Source organism: Apteryx mantelli, chromosome 1 (assembly GCF_036417845.1).
Source record: "Apteryx mantelli isolate bAptMan1 chromosome 1, bAptMan1.hap1, whole genome shotgun sequence".
Classification (NCBI taxonomy): Eukaryota; Metazoa; Chordata; class Aves; order Apterygiformes; family Apterygidae; genus Apteryx; species Apteryx mantelli.
The window spans coordinates 159,115,718-159,136,433 of record NC_089978.1 but is presented as its reverse complement, the minus strand read 5'-3'; the positions used below and the strand labels follow the sequence as shown (position 1 = coordinate 159,136,433).

General features: G+C 40.6%; 1 protein-coding gene across 1 annotated transcript in view; it reads right to left on the bottom strand.

The window, feature by feature from the left end:
* TBXAS1 (thromboxane A synthase 1) overlaps nt 1-20,716 on the bottom strand; it is a 233,323-nt gene that overhangs the window by 142,591 nt on the left and 70,016 nt on the right. Inside the window, exon 3 of the mRNA XM_013947330.2 lies at nt 10,922-10,974. Within this exon, the coding sequence (XP_013802784.1) occupies nt 10,922-10,974 (53 nt within the window). The remainder of the gene's footprint in view (nt 1-10,921; nt 10,975-20,716) is intronic.

The following is a 20,716-nucleotide window of genomic DNA, read 5'->3' as shown; positions in this document are numbered from 1 at the left end:
AACACCATGGTATATCAAAGGGGTACTGGGGGCTCCTTGAAGGCTTGCATACAGTATATGTACTTTAAATGCTTTCCTGAGGAAATGAGCACAAGGAAAACAGCAGTTTCAAAAACTCAATCTGTTTTACAGTATTGATGAAAATCCATGTGTGTTAATTATGGGATAAAAGAAAATACAATGCCACTGATTGAGGAGAAAATTTAGGTCTGTACTAAGAACAAGTTTCGGTACCTCAAGTACTAAATCATCCAGTCTTGCAATATGTTTCTCTGCTCCAAAATTCAGAACGTAATTATTTTAATAAGAAAATAATTTAATATTTAAAGGCTAATGCCTTACCATATGTTATTGCATTACCACCTGACCTGTATTAACACTTCTCTCTGCATTGCACTTGCAGACCTTTTTTTTTTATTCTCCTGCCCCATGCATAGCTTATTTCCTACTGCGTCAAATGGACAGACAGTGGATGTATAAAACTGTTAGGCTGCTTAGATAATATTTTACTTTGGCCATTCACATGGAGTGCCGCATAAGATATTCCATGTGATAAAAGCCAAAGAACCAAGACCCTCTCATAAGGTCATTTTTGAAAGAGTCTGCAGCAATTCCCGGTGTCCTTGCCAAAATTCTTTTTCAATAAAACAGATTCAAACATTGACAGAAAAGCTCAGATTACTGCTGAGTGATAAAATGTCTACTGCTAGTCCTTACAGGGTTAGAACATTGCTCCCAACTCACTCCTATTTTTGTAAACTACTTTAAGATGTCTGGATTCATCTTAAAGGTTGCTGTACAAAACCTAATTCTCTTCTATATGTACCATCATCAAAAAGAAAAAATAAAAAAAATCAGTTATATAACGTGAGAGAGACCTAAAACCATTCAATCAAGTTCATCAAATACTCGTAGCTCTACACTCTTAATGGAGCTACATGGAAGTAAGCATCAGCTTGAGGGTCCTGGCTACTATTTTCAGGGCTGTTTATATGGGGAAGACATTCTGGGACAAGATGTGGTTTGAGTCTTAATAAAGTTAGACTAGTTAAAAACTCCTGTGGAAACACACCCATTTCAATATAATAATTGCTGGGCGAGTCGTTCACCTTTTTCCCTGATTTAGCTTGTGTCATTCCCGAGTTGGTGTGTCTGTACACAGGAGGTTTTTCTGACATTACCATAGCTGTTTAATTATATCAGCATAATTTTATCAGTAGGACTAAAATAAATCTGCCTTCAAGACAAGCCTTCAGGTTTAGCCACCAAATCTGATGGAAGGAAGGAAAGATTCAAAGTCCCCAGAGTAATGGTGGCTCAGCTCGTTCCACACTCCCCAAGCTAGAAAAAAATAGAATACCAGCTGAAAACAACTTCTCTTGCTGCAGTGGGGTATATTTTTGCCTATTGCCTGATGAAATCATACCTAGTTCACTACCAACAGAAGGTCTGACATAAAGCAGACTCTCCAGGGAAGAAAGAGTGGTAGTCAAACAGAGAAAAGGGGTAATTTGAAGATCGTGCCAAAACAACAAAGAAAAAGGAGATATTTTGTTCCCCTTACTACTAATAAAACATAGTAGACTAAAATTGATCCCCAGACTAATAAGATAGAGGAAAAACTAAAACCTATATATGACAAAACAATAAAAAAGTAATGAAGAGATTTATGGAAGTACATAAAAACCTTGGAATGACGTAAAAATTGTCAGGTCATGTTACTGTTTTCAGCTCAACATGAATAAGAAAATAAGGGAGGAATAAAAATTAGAGCAGGGAGGGAAGACAGGGCATGGTGAAAGGGGGTGTGGGGAAGAGAAGTAAGAGAAAGAAAAAGCCAGAGCAGATGCGAAGGAAAAATTTCCACAGTGAAAATACGAAGCCCGCAAGACAAGATCGTCACAATGTAAAGGGAAAGAAAGAAGGGGAAAAAAAAAAAAAGAACAAACCCCAAAGCCACCAAAGCAACGGCACATTGAAGGACAACAGGCAGCAATGCAATGGAGTGGAAGGCTCCTCCATGGCTACTAGGCACTGGGGCTGTGGTCCTTCTCAAAGATGAAAACATGACTATTTCTAGGAAATTAAACAAGACACAACCCCAATCCACTCCCTTCCCAACACTACAGTGTCCCCAGGGGCAGAGACCCCACACATCTTTCCCTTCGCTGAGGACTCCCCAACACTGGAAGGGCAGGTCTAGCCATCTCCTGCAGCTCCCGCCAGCAGCTCCTGACACAGGCGCAAGGAGGAGACAGATTTTCCGATTTCTTTGGGCTGCCACAAAGAAGGGCAAGCTGGCAGTAGGGAGTAATTTGGAGAGGCGGTGATCCCACTCTGCTGTGATGTGCTGGGCAGCTAAGGAGAGCAGGAGGAGCTCCCGAGTTACAGCTTTAGTTCAAAGCTGATCTGCGTCAAGGGCTGCCAAGGAAGGGAAAGGGGAAATACACTGGGAGGGATGATGCATTTTCCTCCTTCTGTGTAGAGAGGGGGGAAATTATTCAGGAACTTCATTTAAAAATTGCTGTGCACGGCTCTAGGGACACCACTTAAATTCATAATCAGATACATATCTGGTGAAGTCAGAGACCACTAATAATTACTGGACGTTACATATTGTATGTATGCACTTCAATTCACAATAAAGTTTGCATCAATACTGTTAGGTGCTGTAGGAAATTCTAATTAAAGCATATATTACTCATAGCAAAATCTACAATACTAATGTTTTCCTATAATTTTAAATATGATTAGTATACTAAAATAGTGCCCCAGATCTCAATATTTTAAAAGTCTTCTGCCTACTTCTTCCACAAATGGTGGAAAGGGGGAAAAATTACAATGTGGACTTTACAGCTTGTTAAGATTAACAAATCAGGCTCTGGTAGATCAAGGTGAAGTGGGTAGATCAAGGTGAAATTAAATCTATGAAACTAGTTTTTATAAACATAGGTCTAACTCAGAATATTCCTTCCCCCTCCCTTAAATTAGAAAGGCACAGTCTGGTACGCAGGTGCTGATCATAACACTGTTACACAATAACAAGAGGCAATCTGTTAAGCAGTCCTATCCCAAACCCTTTAAAATGATGATTTTAAGCATTAATTAGCTAAGAAGCAGGCAGCACAAATCAAAGATCACCCATACCATATATAAGGCGTAAAACACTACTCAGGCAGCACGTTTTCAAAAGAAACTTCAGTTTTCAAATAATCTTAACCTGGAGCTCACAAGGACTAAGTTTTAACAGCTGAGTGCTGCACTAACAAAATGCAAGGAAACATGGGAACTAGGAAGCACCTCTCAGAAATAAAACCTCCTCTCAGCCAAAGCTGGAACTGGCACACCCAGAAGCAGACCCAAGTTTAGTCAGGTTCCTCAACTGCTAGTGTATGTCATAAGGCTGCAGCCTGCAGCACTGCTGCTTCACCTCGCAATTGCTGGAGTTGACATAGTTCTTGCCATTCATACAGAGCCTTTCTACAACCTGCCAATGCTATATCGGTGGAGCTGGACTGACCAGGGAGGTCTGCCCCTACGCAAGCACTAACTCACTGAAATGATGACCAAAGCACATCACACACAGCGCAAGGTGCAGAAATGAGCATCATGAACACACTGCAGATGACAGGCACTGTCCTTTGCTGCCTTGCCAAGCGTATATAAAACACTGCCTGCCTAATTTGGTTGGGTTTCACACTCGCTTTCCAGAGGTGTAAAAGATTACGTCAGGTCTTTGACTCACATTGGCTTGAACAGTCGTAGAAGAGTCACAGAGCAGTCACAGACGGAGGAAAGAAACTTTGGAAAAAAAAAAAAAAAAAACAACATGCAGAAAAGAACACAAGCCGGAACCTCAGCCACCCCAGGGTGATGTCAGGAATCACAGAGGAGAAGTTTAGTTTTATATGCAGGAGGGTTCACCACTTGCATCAAACTTCTCCATCTAAATGGCCTTACCCTTGCTAAAGGCTAGGACTGCGCCCTTTCAGTAGGCCTTTAGGTCCTTGCTTTGTGAACCCCTACAAGATGGGGTCCCCAGATCCGACAGACTACCAGAGTGATAAAAATTAACAACAGCCTTCTCAGAGTAGACAAGCTCAAGCCGCACAGTTGTCATGGGAGGTCACAGTCCAGATGCAGGATTTTGTCCACAGCTAGGAAGAGCTCATTAATGAATGCCTTCAGCATTACTAGCATACACTAAGAATCAATTTGCAATGTCCCAGAGACCCAAGCACATTTGAAACATAGCAGAATTAAGCTAGTCAACTAATTTACCATAAATTCTGCCTATAAACTGCATCCCACAGGTCTCCATACCCTGCAAACGTAAAATGCTCCATAATGATCAGGCAACCCACAAAAGCTATTAGAACTGTAACAGTAATAGTAGACTCCAGTTCTCAAAAAATGTGGTATACAACCTTTTGGGTAAATCTCTAGGCATCAGTCCCTTAAAAGGCTATGTTTTTAACAGCAATTAGTTCTAGACAGAAGAAAAACTAGTGATGGCATACCCCTAAAATAACTCAAGAGTTGTTCTAGACAGTTCGATTTAACCATTGTAACTAACTAAAACCAATACCTAATTATGGCAAGTGTGAGGAGTCAAATAGAGGTGTAGCACTGTAGCATGGCATTACATTTCAGTAGGGCTTATTTTTTAAGACAACTGTTTAAAATTTCAATTCTATTTTTTTTTAATATTAATAAATTCCAGTTCCTGATAGGGCTCTTTGAAGGGAAAAAAAAGTTCTGAAATTTTAACTTTTAACTTAAAAATATTAAGATTCTCCTATTCCTCAGTCAATATTTGAAATAGTCTTTTGCATTTCAGAAAGAACGACTAACACATTAAACAAGGGAATGGTAAAATTGTCTACATGCAAGCGCTGTCAAAAGAGATTGGGGGAGGGAAAGAAATACTTTTCTCCCCATTAACTTCTTCCAGCTACAATAAACCTAGGTGTTTATGTGTACCAACAGCAGTTAAATATTTTTCAGGCACAATCGTTTCTTTTATGGCCCTGATTCAGCAACATAGATAAACTTCTGCCTAACTTTAAGCGTGTTGAGTAGCACCATTGACTTTAATGGGATTACTCAGGTGTTCAAAGATAGGCACATGTTTAAGGATTTTTCTGTACTAGGTCCACAGTTGGCATCTATTTAAGGGGAAAAACAGAAACTAACTCCCAGTAGTAGTTCTGGGGCTGATTAACAATCCTGTAGAGTGAAAGGACCTTATCACAATACCTAAATGAAGAAAAACAGTGAGAGAAAAAAATCTTGACAGAATACTAATGTGAAAGACTTTACTCTGGTCGAAAAGTATATCACTCCTTCAGAAAAAAATCTTTATCAGGTTAAATGTGAAATAGGGATTACAAGGACATATAGATCAGAAATAGGATGCCTGTTTTACTACCCTCCCCCCATCCTGGCCTAGGCATGATTTCCTCTAGCTGAAATATGTACTAGTAAATTGTTTAAAATATAAAAATAAAGGACAGACCACAGAAAAGATAGTAAGTCCATCAGACCTTCAATGTAAAAGATGAAGTCAAACAGGATAAAGTTGTTTCATGAAATTAAAAAATTTCTTTACATAAGCCTTCAGAGACAAAGATGAAAATACCTGTCCTAGGATTATTCTTTCCACATTAAGCAGAATAAGGTTAGAAAGTTGTTAGAAATTGAGAGGCACAAAAACAAGTTTGGGAAATTAAAATGGCAGTAAAGACACTGTTTCTTCAGATAAATTAACTATATGATGAACATTTCAGCTGTTCCCTGCAAGATGACACTCTGACCCTATTCAGCTTAGGTTCTCATCCAGGAGGGTATAAGGAAGGGTGATGCTTTGTGAAAAGTTCCAGATTCCCAAATCCCAGAAATGCACGTCGCTCTTTTACACACAAGAGGGGAAAGCCCCAAACCTTGACAACAAATAACCAGTATACCTCAGCCCTGGTGCAAAGGCCAGGAGTAGCAGGGATAAAAGCCTGTTTCTTGTCCACATCTCTCTGATTCTGGACTCATTTGCCAAAACACTAACTAGTGCCATCTGCAGTGGTGGTTTTTTGGGAGAGATGTCAAGCATTAAGACAGAACCAACTTAGTCTGCAAAGACTTCTAGAAAGCACCCAGCTGCCAGAGGAGCTTACAATCATAATTAAGCCCTGGCCATATTTCACATTAGTGACTGGCTCCATGATCTATCCTAATCCTTTAAACTGCCCACCCACCTAAAGTGACCAGGCTTGATCTTGATTCCAATATTACTAGGAAATCATTAAAGGAATGACTTAAGGAATATTAGAAAGTCTTTAAGAGGGAAAAAAAAACCATAGATTGGACATTGTGTAATTCCATAAATGCCTTGAGAAAACCCAGTCTGTCCTATTGTACGTTGCTTTCTGTGTATTACTTGAAAATGTGTTAAAACTAACCAGTTACAAAGCAAGATCCTCTTTATATGGATATGGAGCTCCATTCACATGCATGTTCTCGCAAGGTGCTCAGGAGTTTGTTCATACACTCATTTCTGTGCCTGCACCTTGAAATGGTTTTTGCAGCACCGTGCTGGCCCTGGGATGCTTATGCTGGAGCCCAGCACAGGCTCAGAGTGGCTAGATGCAGTTTGCTGTGGGTGCTTGTATTAGGAGCCGAGAATGATTTAAAACTGGATTTTGTCAGAAACATTCTGATTAATTTCTACCCCCACCAGAAAATGCCGATTTTGAGCTTGTTGACTCCCTTTGCCAGCGCACACCCTGACAACCCTGCATCCAAACTCCCCAATTGTATTCTGCTTTCTAGCAATGGTTTGTTCCTAGTTTCCTCTTCTTGCTCCTCCCAGATCCCATCTCTTCATCCCTACCTTACTTTGTTCGTCTTCTCTTTAATACTTATTGAACTACTTTCCACTCCACTTATTTTCTCCTGAGTAGCTCGCAAATTTGCTTTTCCGCTACCCACAAATTCATGTAACTGAGATGCCTGTTGTTGGCATTACAGAGTTCAGTCTGCTGATCAATGCTTATATTGCTTTCTTTGCCTCGTCTCCTTTTGTCTAGATTGTGAGCTCTGAGGACCATCCTCTATTCTTTGTTTGTACATGCCCAGGACAGCAAAGTCCTAGTTTTAATCAGACCTTAGATACAATTTAAATAGCCATGATTAACTGTGGGTGAGGTAGTTATTCCTGTTCCCATCTCCTTAATAAGCTGTCAGGGAGGCATCAGGTACTTCAAAATACTCTACAAGCTTTTGCAATTTTATCTCTTCACCCCACTTTTTACTCTAATTTTTCACAATAATATAGAATTAATTATTTTTAAATCGTGATTCTCATTAGACCTATTCAAAATCAGTTTACAATAATAAACAAAATAGTGGAATGATGAACAACTCCAGTGCTACTTCTGCAGGCTTTTGCAAAAAATCTGTGACCACATTTAAAAAAAAAAACACACTCCAGCCTCCTCCACTTTCCTCAAGGAAAACATGAAAAACATGGGGGAAACATATAGTAGCAGTGAGCCCAAAGAACAATGCATATTTGGCAAGCCTTCTCGTAACAGGTTGATGTTGACAGCTCCAGTCAAGGAAGAGTAAGAACAGGCTTTGACCTACTGCAAGCTGTTTCAGATGCAAAAGTATGAAGAAAGAATATCCCCCCTCCCCCCCCCATAAATTTCATTGATTTTTAATGTTATGACTCCTTGATTATGGCCAGTGAGGTACATATTATAGTCTCTTGCACTCTTCCCTGCACCCAAATTCACTGCTATGGCTGGCAGCAGGATAAGTTCATTCATCCCAGAGGCAGTTGTCACCTGCCCATGGGAGGCTGTACAGTATTTTCTGTTCTTCCCCTGGTGATGCGAAGAATTCTTATTTTGGCACTATTCTCCCATTCCACGTCACCCGTACACACTTCCAGTGCCGTAAAGCCATAATGACATGATCACAATAAGCAAACCAAGCCACACAAAGTGCGTATATAAAGCAAAAATCAACTCGCTGCCTCTACAGCTCTGCTAATGTTCTAGCAATTGCTTTTCTGACTCTCTAAAGTATACTCTCCCCCTTTATTTCTCTTCAGCCCCGAAGCTCTTTGTTTCTCAAAGGTTTTCTCCTCTTACCACCCATTTCCCATGAGCAGCCGTAGTCTACAATTGAAATGGAACAATTGGATACAGTGTGGGTGAGAGTAAAGTGTCAAAACATGAAAGTTCTCCCAAAACTAAGTGCCATAAGTCACTAATCTCCAAAGAAACCAAGACTACTTTCCTGCAAAACTCTTACCATAAAAAAGGAGAACATTCAGCACAAATCTTAACATGCATCAATACACTGCTTTTCAAATAGGATATTCTTTACTTTACATTTGGTGTGGAGCATGAGCACATATATTTTATAGGAGATATTTTTGTCAAAAGTACTTCAAACTATAAGTTAACCATAAGCTATCCTTCTGTTGCACAATCACTTCAAATGTGATGTCTGGGACATGAACTCCCCACGTTGGTCCAGCTCTGCTTTTGCACCAAACCACTGAGTCATTTGCTACCCCCTTGGCCTCCATCACGGGCCACCTCTGTATGAAAACAGCAGTTTTCACAGCACACACTCACAACTGAGGACGATTTGCATTGTCTCTCTGTATAAAAGAGTTACACTATCACCTCTCCTTTGGATTCGCACACTGGAGTGAAGGAAAAAAAAATGGTTTTGTGACCTACAAAAGCCTTACTTGAAATAATTCTCTTCGACTTAAGGTCTTTTGGAATGGAAGGGATATATTGTTTTGACTTGATTAAAGCTGAAAAGTTGATTTGACATCCTGTTGTCAAGGAAACCAATTCACACACAAAAGAAAACAGTTGTGATGGTATCATTCAGACTATTCAAGTGACCTTAGAAAGAAAAAAAGGCTTCAGTTCCAAAGATTTGTATTCAACTCACTTCACCACTGTAGAAATAAAGATTATTGCTCTTTATGCTTGTTGGAAAGCGGTTTTCAATGTGGAAAAAGCAAAATGCCACGTCTTCTCCCAGCCTGCCAGATCCAATATTTTGCTGGGACCATACACATAAATACACCTACCGTTCATTGCCTATTTCAGAAGAAATCCACAGAAAGAGTCCTATAGAAGATGCACAGGGAAGGAGAAGGAATTTCACTAACTGATAGGACCATGATAAGTACCCCCTATACATCCCACACCTATTGAATACCACCTTAGCAAGCCAGGTATCAAAACATCTTCCTTCAGCTACAAAAGAAGCTCACCTCAAGCACAGCAATGTTTGAGCCCAGCTTTGTTGTCCTGAGAGATGTCAAAAGAAGTATTTATTCTCTGCCAGCCTCCCAGATCCCTCAGAAATCGCGTCTGGCAGGCGCACGATAAAGGGGACACAGTTATGCTCAGTCTGCTCATTCCTCCTGCCCACCAGATCCCAAGGAGGCAGAGTTGTCCTCGCAGACCACCACCACCACCAGCTACGTAGCCCATGCAAACTCACCAAGGTTTAATGCTTTCTCTCATTCCCTAACAGCTATGAGTAGAGGGGAAAAAATGAAACTTTCTATCCATCTGCTCACACACTGCAATTACATACCCCTTTCTCCAATGACATAGCCTCCTCCTGGCCGAGTGAGGAGGCAGACAACTAAATAGCAACTCGTCTCCAATTCAGCTTAGAAAAAATAGGCATGATATTAATAAGGAGGGAAATACACTGAGGAACAAATGCCAGCGTTCTTACATTATTGTCATTTAAAGACATCACACCAAAGGTCACGGAGATAATAAGCCTCAGTCATTCTCCATTTGTTACACAACATACGAATTGCCACACTGTTAATGAATATCATTCTCCATTTCTGGCTGGCCAACACACTGCATTGTTTCTTCTTAGACAAGAATTTAACCAATGCAATTCATTATTTCCATCTTTTCTTGCAGCACTTTGTCCTTAGGGCTGAGCATAAATGCCACAAGAAGGCTGCAACTGGAGCATCAAATGCTTCGTATGACTGACTGACTTTCCGATAGAGCTTTTTTTGCTGGAAGAGCATCCAAAGCATATTTATACCATTTATGAACAAATATGCACACACACATACACATTCATATATGCATTCTTACTTGTGTCTTAAAACCTCTGAAGAACACAGGAGAAAACCTTTTGACATTGTCTGTACTTTGTGGACATTGCTGAACACTTATATATTAAAATAATAAGTACACTAGAAACACCAACTGACCACAACAACAGAAGTTACCATGAAATAACCTAATTTCCACTTAAAATAATGACATCTGTAAGGTAGTTCTCAGAATAGAAATGACTTTCACAGAAACGTGAAAGTGCTGGTATGAAAGAATATATCACTTCAACCCTCTTTTACTTCTAATAAACTGTTAAAATAGCACAGCTGAGCTATACAGAGAGGAATGCCTTGCTTCTAATCTGTTCATTATATTTTAAGTTTAGGATTTCTGCATAAATATAGATGGCAAGAGCTGCACAAAATTCATACTATTTCATAAACTATTTTTAAGACATTAAATTATGATTTCCAGTATTCACCATAAGGATAAGGAGTATGCAAATGAAAGGCGAACTTTGAAGGCTGGCAGCTTTGTATAGTGGTGAGAAAGACTAAACTCAAGGTGCTTACTTAATATTAGAAAGAGAAAAATGAAGCCCAACACCAAAACATAAGCCAAGGCTATTTTCTGCATGTAACCAAACCATGTCCACCTCTAACCCCCAAAATACTGCACTCAGCATTTTGCTGGACATCGTCTTGATATTTTCTCCCCTCTCTCTCAAACAAACCCAAACAAAGCAAACAGCAACAGCCACAAAAGCAGAAAGCTGGTGGCACTGCTAAACTTACCCACAAACAGGTCCATACTCTGTTATGAGCTTTGTGTGGCTTTTCCAAAAGCCCTGGGTAAAAGGAAAAAAAAAAAAATCACAGTATTTTAGAACAGTATTTGACATAAACCCTATCATACAGCATTGCTACCACTCACCCCAGTTTTGAAACTCAACTTGGGGAGCCATTAACCCAAAATGTCATCTTTCTCTCCTTGTCAATCTGTTAAAATAGAGTCTAGAAATTATGATGGGGCAGGGGGGACCAAAACCAAAAAGATCCAGAAAACCATGAAACATGTTTTCCTCAGAAACTTGAAAAACAAAAATCTCCCTCATGTATTTCACTCCAAAATATGTTACTGTTCCATGATATTTTTTTTGACTAATTTCATGATTTGGAGGCTTGACTCAATTTTTTTTCTTATATATGTAGGGATGGAAAAAAACAAAGAGAAATTAATAACAGAATGACTTATATGACTTATTGCACACAAGAGAAATACAAAGAACATGAAAGGGTTTTTTTTGTTGTTTCATTTACATTATTAAAAAAAAAAAAAATCCTGCAAAGTAGGAGTTTAGCATGAGGTAGTCACCTGGGAGATTCTGCAGAATAGTAAGCAGATTTATTTTAACAAACTTCTAGAATTTTTACTGTGTTTCATTCTCATAACTGATGAAAACTGGTATCCATTTATATAAATAAATCTGCCACTATACTAAATTGTTATTGTCCTAAATGAATTCAAACTGATTATTCTGAAAGGTGCGTAAAATGTATCCCCAATAGAGAATAGGAAAAAGATTTGTTTCAACAAATCTGCGATATTCGAGAATCATACTGTATTGTGTTTGAACTTGTCTATGGAAAAATAACACATTTGACTGCATTAATCTGCATTTGTATTAATTCAAGAAAGACTGTATTGTGATCTATCTTCATTCTTCAGAGAAAATTCACTAACAAAATAGAATACTTGGGTCTCATATTGAAGTTTTCTTATTTTTTAATGACATACTGTAGAATACTAGATAGAACAATATGAAATATCATAAATAAACCACAGACATAAATGAACAAGGTACAGAAAAATGTGTGCGAACTTTGGGAGCATTTTCCCCCACCAAACAAAAGAAAATCTGGTAATCAATAGTAGTCTAATTTATCACCCAAGTTAGCAAGGTACTCGCCACAACCTACAACTCTCTTCTTATAGAGCCCTTTGATTGTTTTTTATTCTTAATACCTCTTTTTTGTTGTTTTAATCACAGAGCTGTACATGTTTGTTCTACAGGAGAATACATCATCAAGTTAAGGCAGGACCTTTAGGTTTTCCGTATGGGATAAAAAGATAAAGCACTGGATGGCATAAGCATTAGAAAAAAACACCAAAAAAAAAAGGGATAAAAATCAAGAAAGGGATAGTTTAGATGATTGCCATAAATCTATATATTCCTATCCGAAAAATATCTTACTACTAAGGTAAGGAAAAAAGCCTCATCTGTGAACATGCAAAGGACTAAAGGGTACAAAGCATTTGTGAGAAACGCCTTGCACTATCGCAAATGCATACAGCCAACTCAGAAAGGTTGATATCTGCAGTTTCTGAGGGAGGGGAAAAGATGCGTACCCACTCATGCCAACCTGCCTTTTGCTATAGCAAAACTTCCGCAACAGCAGGATTTCAGCCTGGAGTTGCATCATTTCAGCTTTACGAAGGCTGCCTGCTGGCTTTCCCCACGAGGGGAAATCCTAGCCCAAACCAACCCCAGCTCTGTCCTTCAAGCAGTCGCCTGCGGTTGTGCTGGGCGGCCTCAGGCCAACGGCGACTCCAGCCACTTTGCCTGTTAGAGCAGTTCCAATCTGCATCAACGCGGGTTAAAGATTTACAGTCACTTTGAGGCACCAGAGCGACGCAGGGCAGCACTTGGTGTCACCAGGCAGAGTTGAGCCCTGAGCACAGCCGGGGTGTAAAACACTCCTGTATCGGAGCAGTATCAGTTGCGTGGGACAGAGGGCCTTTGAGACAAGGCAGCATCAGGTCCACACCCAAGTCCTCCTTCCTCCTAGCCCAAACATTCAAAGGGGATATCCCAAAGCACAGTCTAAATGTCATCTGTTAAATTTTGCTTTGGATTGCAAGCACGCAGATACATATTGCACTTGCTGTATCCACCAGCTGCATTCCAGTGAGCCAGCAGGATATTAACATTTACAAGAAGCCGATGCTCTAAATGATTCAGTAAAAAAGCCTTCCAGAAAGCCGGCTTCTTGGAAGCCCTTCTCCTGGCTCACTGCAGTAGAGGGGTCAGGCAGAACACGTTTCAAATCAGGCCTGTTAACCAGTAACTGGTTTTCTACCTCCAGGTCTCCTAAATGATTACACCAGCTTAAAATTAACTACACGCAATTCCCCCCCCCCCCGCCAAACAAGAAGTACACACCTCCAGGATGGGGGCAGGGAAGGACTTTGAAAACATCTGGGGGAAACTGTGAGAAAGCATCCTTGGGAGTAAAGAAAGAACTCATTTCTCCGTGTCCCAGGACACTTTCTCACATCCCACTCGTTCACACACAAATTACAGCGCGGTTCTGCCTCCATCGTCCGCCCCAGGGACCCACGGCCACCCCAGTCCCTTTGCACTGCAAGGGCATGGCATGGCATGGCAAGCACCAGGGAGCAGATTGCACCGGGCCACCCACTGCACACCAGGAACCAGTGAGTGCAGAGCACCGAGGGGCTGCGGTCGTGAAGCACAGGCAAGGCGTAAGGAGCGTGTGTGTATCCTGTCTCCAGCTGAGCGCAGCAAGGCTGGCAATGCAGCCAGTGCTGAGAAGAGAAGGGAGGGAGGGAGGAGGAGAAAGCTGGAGAGGAAAAGAAAGGGGTGAGGAAGAAGGAGTTACTACAGTTAACTAAAGTTTCAGATTTGATGTTCCTCTTCTATACAGTTATTTTCAATTGCACATCAAAATTCACAACGCTATCCCAAGTACCTGCAAGACTTTCATGGGTATAACCCAAGGGACAGCCTCGGCTTATAGGTATACAAGTATGAAGGAGCTTGCATCTCTTCTAGATAGTCACCGATTCATCGGCCTTCCCCACAGCTATCTCAAACACACAGCGAGGGGATATGCTGCATCCAGGTAGCCCTGCCAGTATTGCAGCTTCATCCCTGAACACGGCTCCCAGTAAATGAGTACCTTGAAAACATCTCCTCCTCCTCCTCCTCCAGTGAGTCATGTCTGAAGCACAGTAAGCCTCATAAGTGCCATTGGTAACTTTACACTAGCTGAAGTCAAGCTGGTCCAAGGTACATTATTGCAGGTTTGTCTGGTTTTATAACTGCAATCGTATGAAATACACACAGGACAACTAAGCACCTGCCCACCACCAGCAACTGTTTTTCATGAAAACAGAGACAGAGACCTCTCCTCAACTCCCCAAGACCATGTAGTGGGGGAACAAAAAGATGAGGAAGCAAATTCAGAAACTGTGCCTCTTAGACATGTACCTAGTGGTTTACACAGCCATAAATCAGGCTCTGCAATGATGAAACGTGTGTGAGGAAGGAGGGAACAGTGAAAAATGGAAACAGAAGTACTCTAATTTTTTCTTAGGAAAACAGAAGGAAGCTGAAAAGCAAAACGATGCAAGATATTATGAGCTGACACAAAGCACATCAGGAAGAACTGCAGCACATTAAACAATCACTCCTAACAATGAAGTGTAAAAACATGGTCAGTAATGCTGTTCCAAGTTAGAAAAAAATCACTTAGCCATTTTCTTTGTCTGGAATCCCGCAGCACGTGAATCACCATAAACAACAACTCCAAAAAGGGCTGGGGCAGGGGGGAGCTGCTGCGTTTGGCCCCGACAATGAGGTACCAGCCTGATGACAGCCCATTATCAAACAAGATAATGCAGGAGTATGCAAGGATTCGCTGCCTGAAGAAAGCATATTTTACAGCATCTGGTACACCATGGAAACAGCAGCTCAAGTGGGCTGACTACTGCACACCCAGAAGGCTTCTTTGTTTATATGGCTGGCGGTTGCCTCCCTACAGGGAATTTGCATTCTCCCCTTCCTTTGAGCATATATCATCGGATGTATCTGTGTGCAAAACCACTCGCAGGGCCATATCCTGCTCTCAGGGATACAGGTCCAAGCCCTGCCAAGCCAATGAAATAGGATTTGGGGCTACATCAGCTGGAGCAAAATCTGACCACTGCCAACTGTCCTGAGATATTGAATGTTGAGACTTTAGCCTGTGCAGCACATAAATCAAAGGGCTTCAGGAAGGTTCAAGCAACCCTGTTTCTTTTTTCAATAGATTCTGCCACTCCAAGAGGGATCCTTCAGCAATTTCATCTTTGCTGTACATTCACCTTGCTAGTTCTTCACAGTCTCAAAAATCTGCAGCAATGTCATCATTCCTACTTGCTGAAAATGGCTGTAGGCACTAAGCCAAAGTTTTCAGAAACAGCCAGTAGTATTGTGCATTTCAATTTTGGGGATGTCTACATTAGGCATATCAGACCTATTCTCATTAGATGCCACATGCCTGCTGATCTCATGGACTGCAAATGGGGACCGCATCTAAAAGGGTAAGCTTAATGTGACCCAAACTGCAGAGGATGCTTTGCAACATTTCAGCTTCCTGCAGCCAGAAAATAAATTACGTGGCTTATGAAGCTAGCCAGGGCCCTTAAGAGTCACTAGATAAAATGGTTTCAAGGGGACCACGTAGATGGGATCCAGCAGATGTAGCTCAAAACTTGGACTTCAGAAAAATTACTTCCAGAGCGCAGCGAGGGTTGCTCCTGCACTTGGTAGCGTACTGGATGCTACAAAGGCTACTGAGCTGTGTGAGGATTGGCATGACATGCCCCTCAAAATCCATTGCAATTAGGAAACATTACACAGGCAAGAACAGCCAAGGGAAGAAGCCTTCTTTTGTTACCCGTTTCTTGAAAGCACCATACTGACAGGACGGGATCCAAAAATTCCCTAACCTCTGAATATACGAGGTATGGGTAAAAATAAAGCAAGCTTTTTCGCTTTGTCAGCTGTGGGGATCTCAACCGTGACCTGAAAAGAGCACCTCTAGGAGTGGGGGCAAGGGGTATTGCATGTCCAAACACATCTTGCCTGGGGATGGCAGCAGTGATGGTATCTGATGGCTGCTCCCCTTCACAGGGAACTGGACAGACAGCATCAGCTCATGTCACTTAGGCTCCTGGAAAGGTCACTCACAGCCTGGATTCAAGTCTGTGACTCAGAAGCCAAAGACTCCGTATCCCACTCCCATTCCCATATATGCTCCTCCCTCACCCTCCCCACCCTGCAGGCAGATGTTATGCTCCATTTCACTTTGATATTAATAAACTGAAGCATCACTCTTTGAGTGCACACCTCACATCAAGAGACAAAAATCTGTACAGTTATTTATGACGGATAATGACAATGAATGACAACATTCGTGGATGAGATTTTTAGTATTCAGCAGGCTTCAAGTGTCTTTTTTTCCTTAGACCACTTGGAAAAATGCAACCACTAATAACCTAGCACCCAAATCTATCTATCTATCTATCTATCTATATATATATATATATCTTTTTTTGAAATACAAGCTAACATTTAATTAAAGCAAACTTGTATCAGACTGCAGCCCACTTTGAAGGAATGACCCCTAGACGGTACATCATCTCCAGTAATAATCCTAGCAAAAACACTAGGATGCCAGCAGACAAGAGAAGGAAAACAGCATGAACTACTAGCCAGCCTGATTCCAAGCCATATACATAGTTTGTTTCCTTTGATCGTTATCCCTAATAGTTGTCCTCTGTGTGCAATTTGGTTTAATTTATGTGTGCCATTTCAGATTTTAAAAAACACATATAGACCTTCCAAATTTATTAAAAGCAGCCTTCCTACCCTTTATAGTTATTAAGAGAGGTTAGTGTTATGTAATTAAGTTAATCCTCATCTGTAAAGGCTAATTAACCAAATCTTAATTGAATCTGCATATGAAAATTTGGACAATGTGTTCTCATTATACAATCACAAAGATTACCTGAACTAAATACCACACATATTATAAAATTTTTCTTTTACCTTTACAGATCTTTAGGAAAACCAAGGAGGAAGGTTCCCTTTTATTTGCTATATTAGCCCTTGCTGTCTTGAACAAGGAGGTGTCATTTCCCAGTTCTGAGAAACTGCTCAAGTCCTTCACTGAAGGAGGGTTATCTTCCCCCTTGCATGAGCTCTCCCTTTCTCTGTCCTCAACCCACACCTTCATCTCCCTCTTCTCATTCCTCCTGTTACCTTCTCCAGTCAGAGAGGCCAAAGGCTTCGGGGATCAAGTCACATCACCCAAAGGATCACACAACATAATACAATGCAGTCATTCAAACTCTCCCCAAAACCCTGCACACAGCCAGTGCAAAGCCTCCGGGGCAGTTTGGGCAGTGCACCACCCTTTCATCCCCAAAGAGCGCAATCCCATTTCTCAGTAAAGCCATTAGGAGAAAATGGCTTCATCTCATTTTAGCCTATCTGGGAGTGCCGGTATTACAAAAGCAAGACATGTTTTGGACCCTTTTCAGCCTTTGCTCGAGACATTTACAGTTTAAAACAGTCAGGTTTCCAAGAGGGAATTAAGAAAAACACATCACCCTTTCTGGTATTTGCTGTCTCTCCCCATTAACCAGGTTAATGGCTGATCCTAATAGGTTGGCAACTTAAGAGACGGTGGGAGGCAGGGGAAGCCAAGCAAGCAAATACCAAATTGTGCGCCTGACCTCAATAGCATGCAAGATTTCTCAGTGCATAGAGCCCACACAATCCTCACATTTTCTCACAAACTCCACCATATGTTTTAAAATCCAAATTGTAACCAATAGCACAGTCTATGGTCTAGGTGGCATGGCCGCATGCAGCAGCTGCAGTCATTTAACATTCCCTCATGCACCACTACTGGCCTGCTGATAAAATCGTGGCACTGCTGCTTTAGAAGAACTATCCAAAGGAAAGAGACAGAGAGAAGAATGAGAAATGGGACACACCCCATGTATCTTTCTTTGGAAAGATAATATATTTTCTAGGTAAGGGAACCGTGACAGATCTACATAGACATCAGCAAGGCACTTGGTCTGGTGGCACTTGAAGAGTCATCACACCCAAAAGGATGAAGATCAGGATGAAACTGTGAGGTGGCAATCATGCAAGTTGCAGGGGTCATGAGTGGAGACTGTGTTGAAAGGAAAAGTATTGGTATGAAAGGAGGGCACCTGCAGATTTCTCAAGGGTCAGTCCTGGGACAAATCTTTTTTAATGTTTCAAGGACTGACTTTGGCTCAAAAAGCATACAAATATTAATGAAGTGCACTCATGGTTCTAAGTTGGAGGCATCCTAGGCAAGGAGGAAAAATTGAGATGTCATATCAGAACAATAGGAGGACCTTAAGAACTTGAATAACTGCAATAGATAAGAGTCTTCAGTTAAAAGGGAAACAGCATGCCCTCAGAAGGATTATGTTAACTAGAAGAATTCCTGCAATAAAAGATGAGTTTATAAGCTGAAAATGACGGAGAAAGGAAAAACTTGGATGGATGCATCAACCACACAATAATGCTGAACAACAAATGTGATGAAAACTACAAATACACTGTATCTGGGATACACTTTTTCTAGAATGCTGCATGCAAATCTGATGAGCTACATTCAAAAGGAATGAATTAAAAATGGAACAAGTGAAGAGAAGGGTTACAACGATCCTCAGAGAGCAGGAGGCCTGTCTTACAAGTAGTAATTAGGAGAGTTCATTTTAGCAAACCAAAAGTTCATTTTAGTAGACCACAGGGAGGAGATATGCTTGCTGTCTATAAATGCCTTGGGATTAATCATCAGGGAGGGAAAATACCTATTTAATATAAAGGCCTACATTACTAAAAGATCAAATGAGTATAAACTGGCCAGAGATAAATGTTGCCAGAAATGAGATGAAGGCTGAAGACTATCAAAGTAGTAAAGTTATAGAACAGCCTCCCAGTCAGAATAGTGGGGGCAAGAACCTCAAAGAGAGTTTTGAGGCAGAGGACATGATAAGATGTGGATACTCAGAAGAAAATGGAGCATAGAATCAATAATCTAGGCCATCTGTGTCAGTTCTGTGTTCTTTAAGGCGATATACAGCCACTTCCAGAATGAAAGACACTCTTATCTGCTAAAAACGATTTAATACACTTTCATATATGCACACTCGCATTCACACTTCTAGTTGATTCACCTCAACTTTCCAAAGCATTTCCATGTAGCTATGGCCTCAGACATTAATTTGGTATATTGCAATGAGATTCCCACTTTCTTTTTGTCTTTCTACTTTCAATCTCATCTCACTTTACAAACTTCATTTCCACAATGTCTCTGAGATAGTAAGTGTCTATTTGTTACAGGTGGGGAATTGGCAGTACCCAAGATTAAGCAATTTGCCAAATGCCACACAAGAAGTGAATGGCAAAGCCAGAGACAAGTTGCAGGTTTCTCCATCCTCCTTGCTGGTATGTTAGAAAATCATTCCTTCTCCTCCACAGAAACATATACACTATATGAGATGGGCATATCAACAAATCTGACATATTTCTGAACTTTCCATCATACCTCATGCCTGAGGCTTCAGAGAAAGACAAGAAGAAAAAACCTTACACTGCCAGTTAACTCTAAAATGCTTTAAACAGAGGGAGGTTTCTTCCTCAACTAACTGTTAGCTTAAGATTCAATTACTTTCATCATAACATGCATAGCTACAAATGTAATAGTCATAAAATTATCCAGACCCTCAAATTATTCCAGCTGCTGTATTTGACTCCCTGATTCTTGCAGTGATGAAACTTCCAAACTGATTACGCTGGCTAAAGTAATATTTCTTTTTCTCTACTTGGAAGTTGCCTGCCATTAGCTTAGACCTTGTTTATATCTGCTGTAGAGCTATAATTGCAACCTTACTATTTTTATTAGGACTATTGTCTAGATAACACTTAAACCTGCTAGGCCCTTATTTTAGTTAATAGTAAATGTCACAGAAGACACCTATTCAGGCTTCTAGGAACCTTTATCAAAAACAGAAAACATGTTATTATGGAGACATGTAAAAAGAGAAATACAATTTGTGCAACATGTTCATGAAAGGCTCCATATGGGGTCTTACAAACTCACTGCAATTTCTGATCCTGTGATAAACATATATTTATAATAAATCAAGAGACTGGAAAAAAGAGAAAGGAATGACTGCTCTTTTTTACTAAAATCTATGTACAATTTCCACTAAATCCCTTCTAAGTCATCATCTTTCCAAACCGAGCATAATTCTCTTCCACACAAACTCTTCTTGTCTGAAATTCCACTGGATTGCTAACCATCTTTGTTGCCTTTCTTAATAGTACTACATCTTCAAATTACAACAGGAAAACAGTGAATCATAGCGCTCTCTATAGGAGGGATTTCACTGTGCAATAGAAGACCATTGAGATGTGTATTTTCACTGTGTGCTCAATGTCTCTCAAATGGATTAGCATAAGCATTCAGCACATTTTACTAATGGTGAATGAATTTTATTAGTTTTCTCACTGTTCTCCCTTAAGGGAAGCAGAGAAGCAATTGCATAATCTAAATAAATGGAAACTTCTCATCAGCAGGACAGACAGACATCATGGCTAAATCTAAGGAAAACAAACATTTCAAGAGTACTCTGACAGCACAGTACTATCCTAGGCTGCAAGGAGTTTGCATTTGGGGAAATGAAAG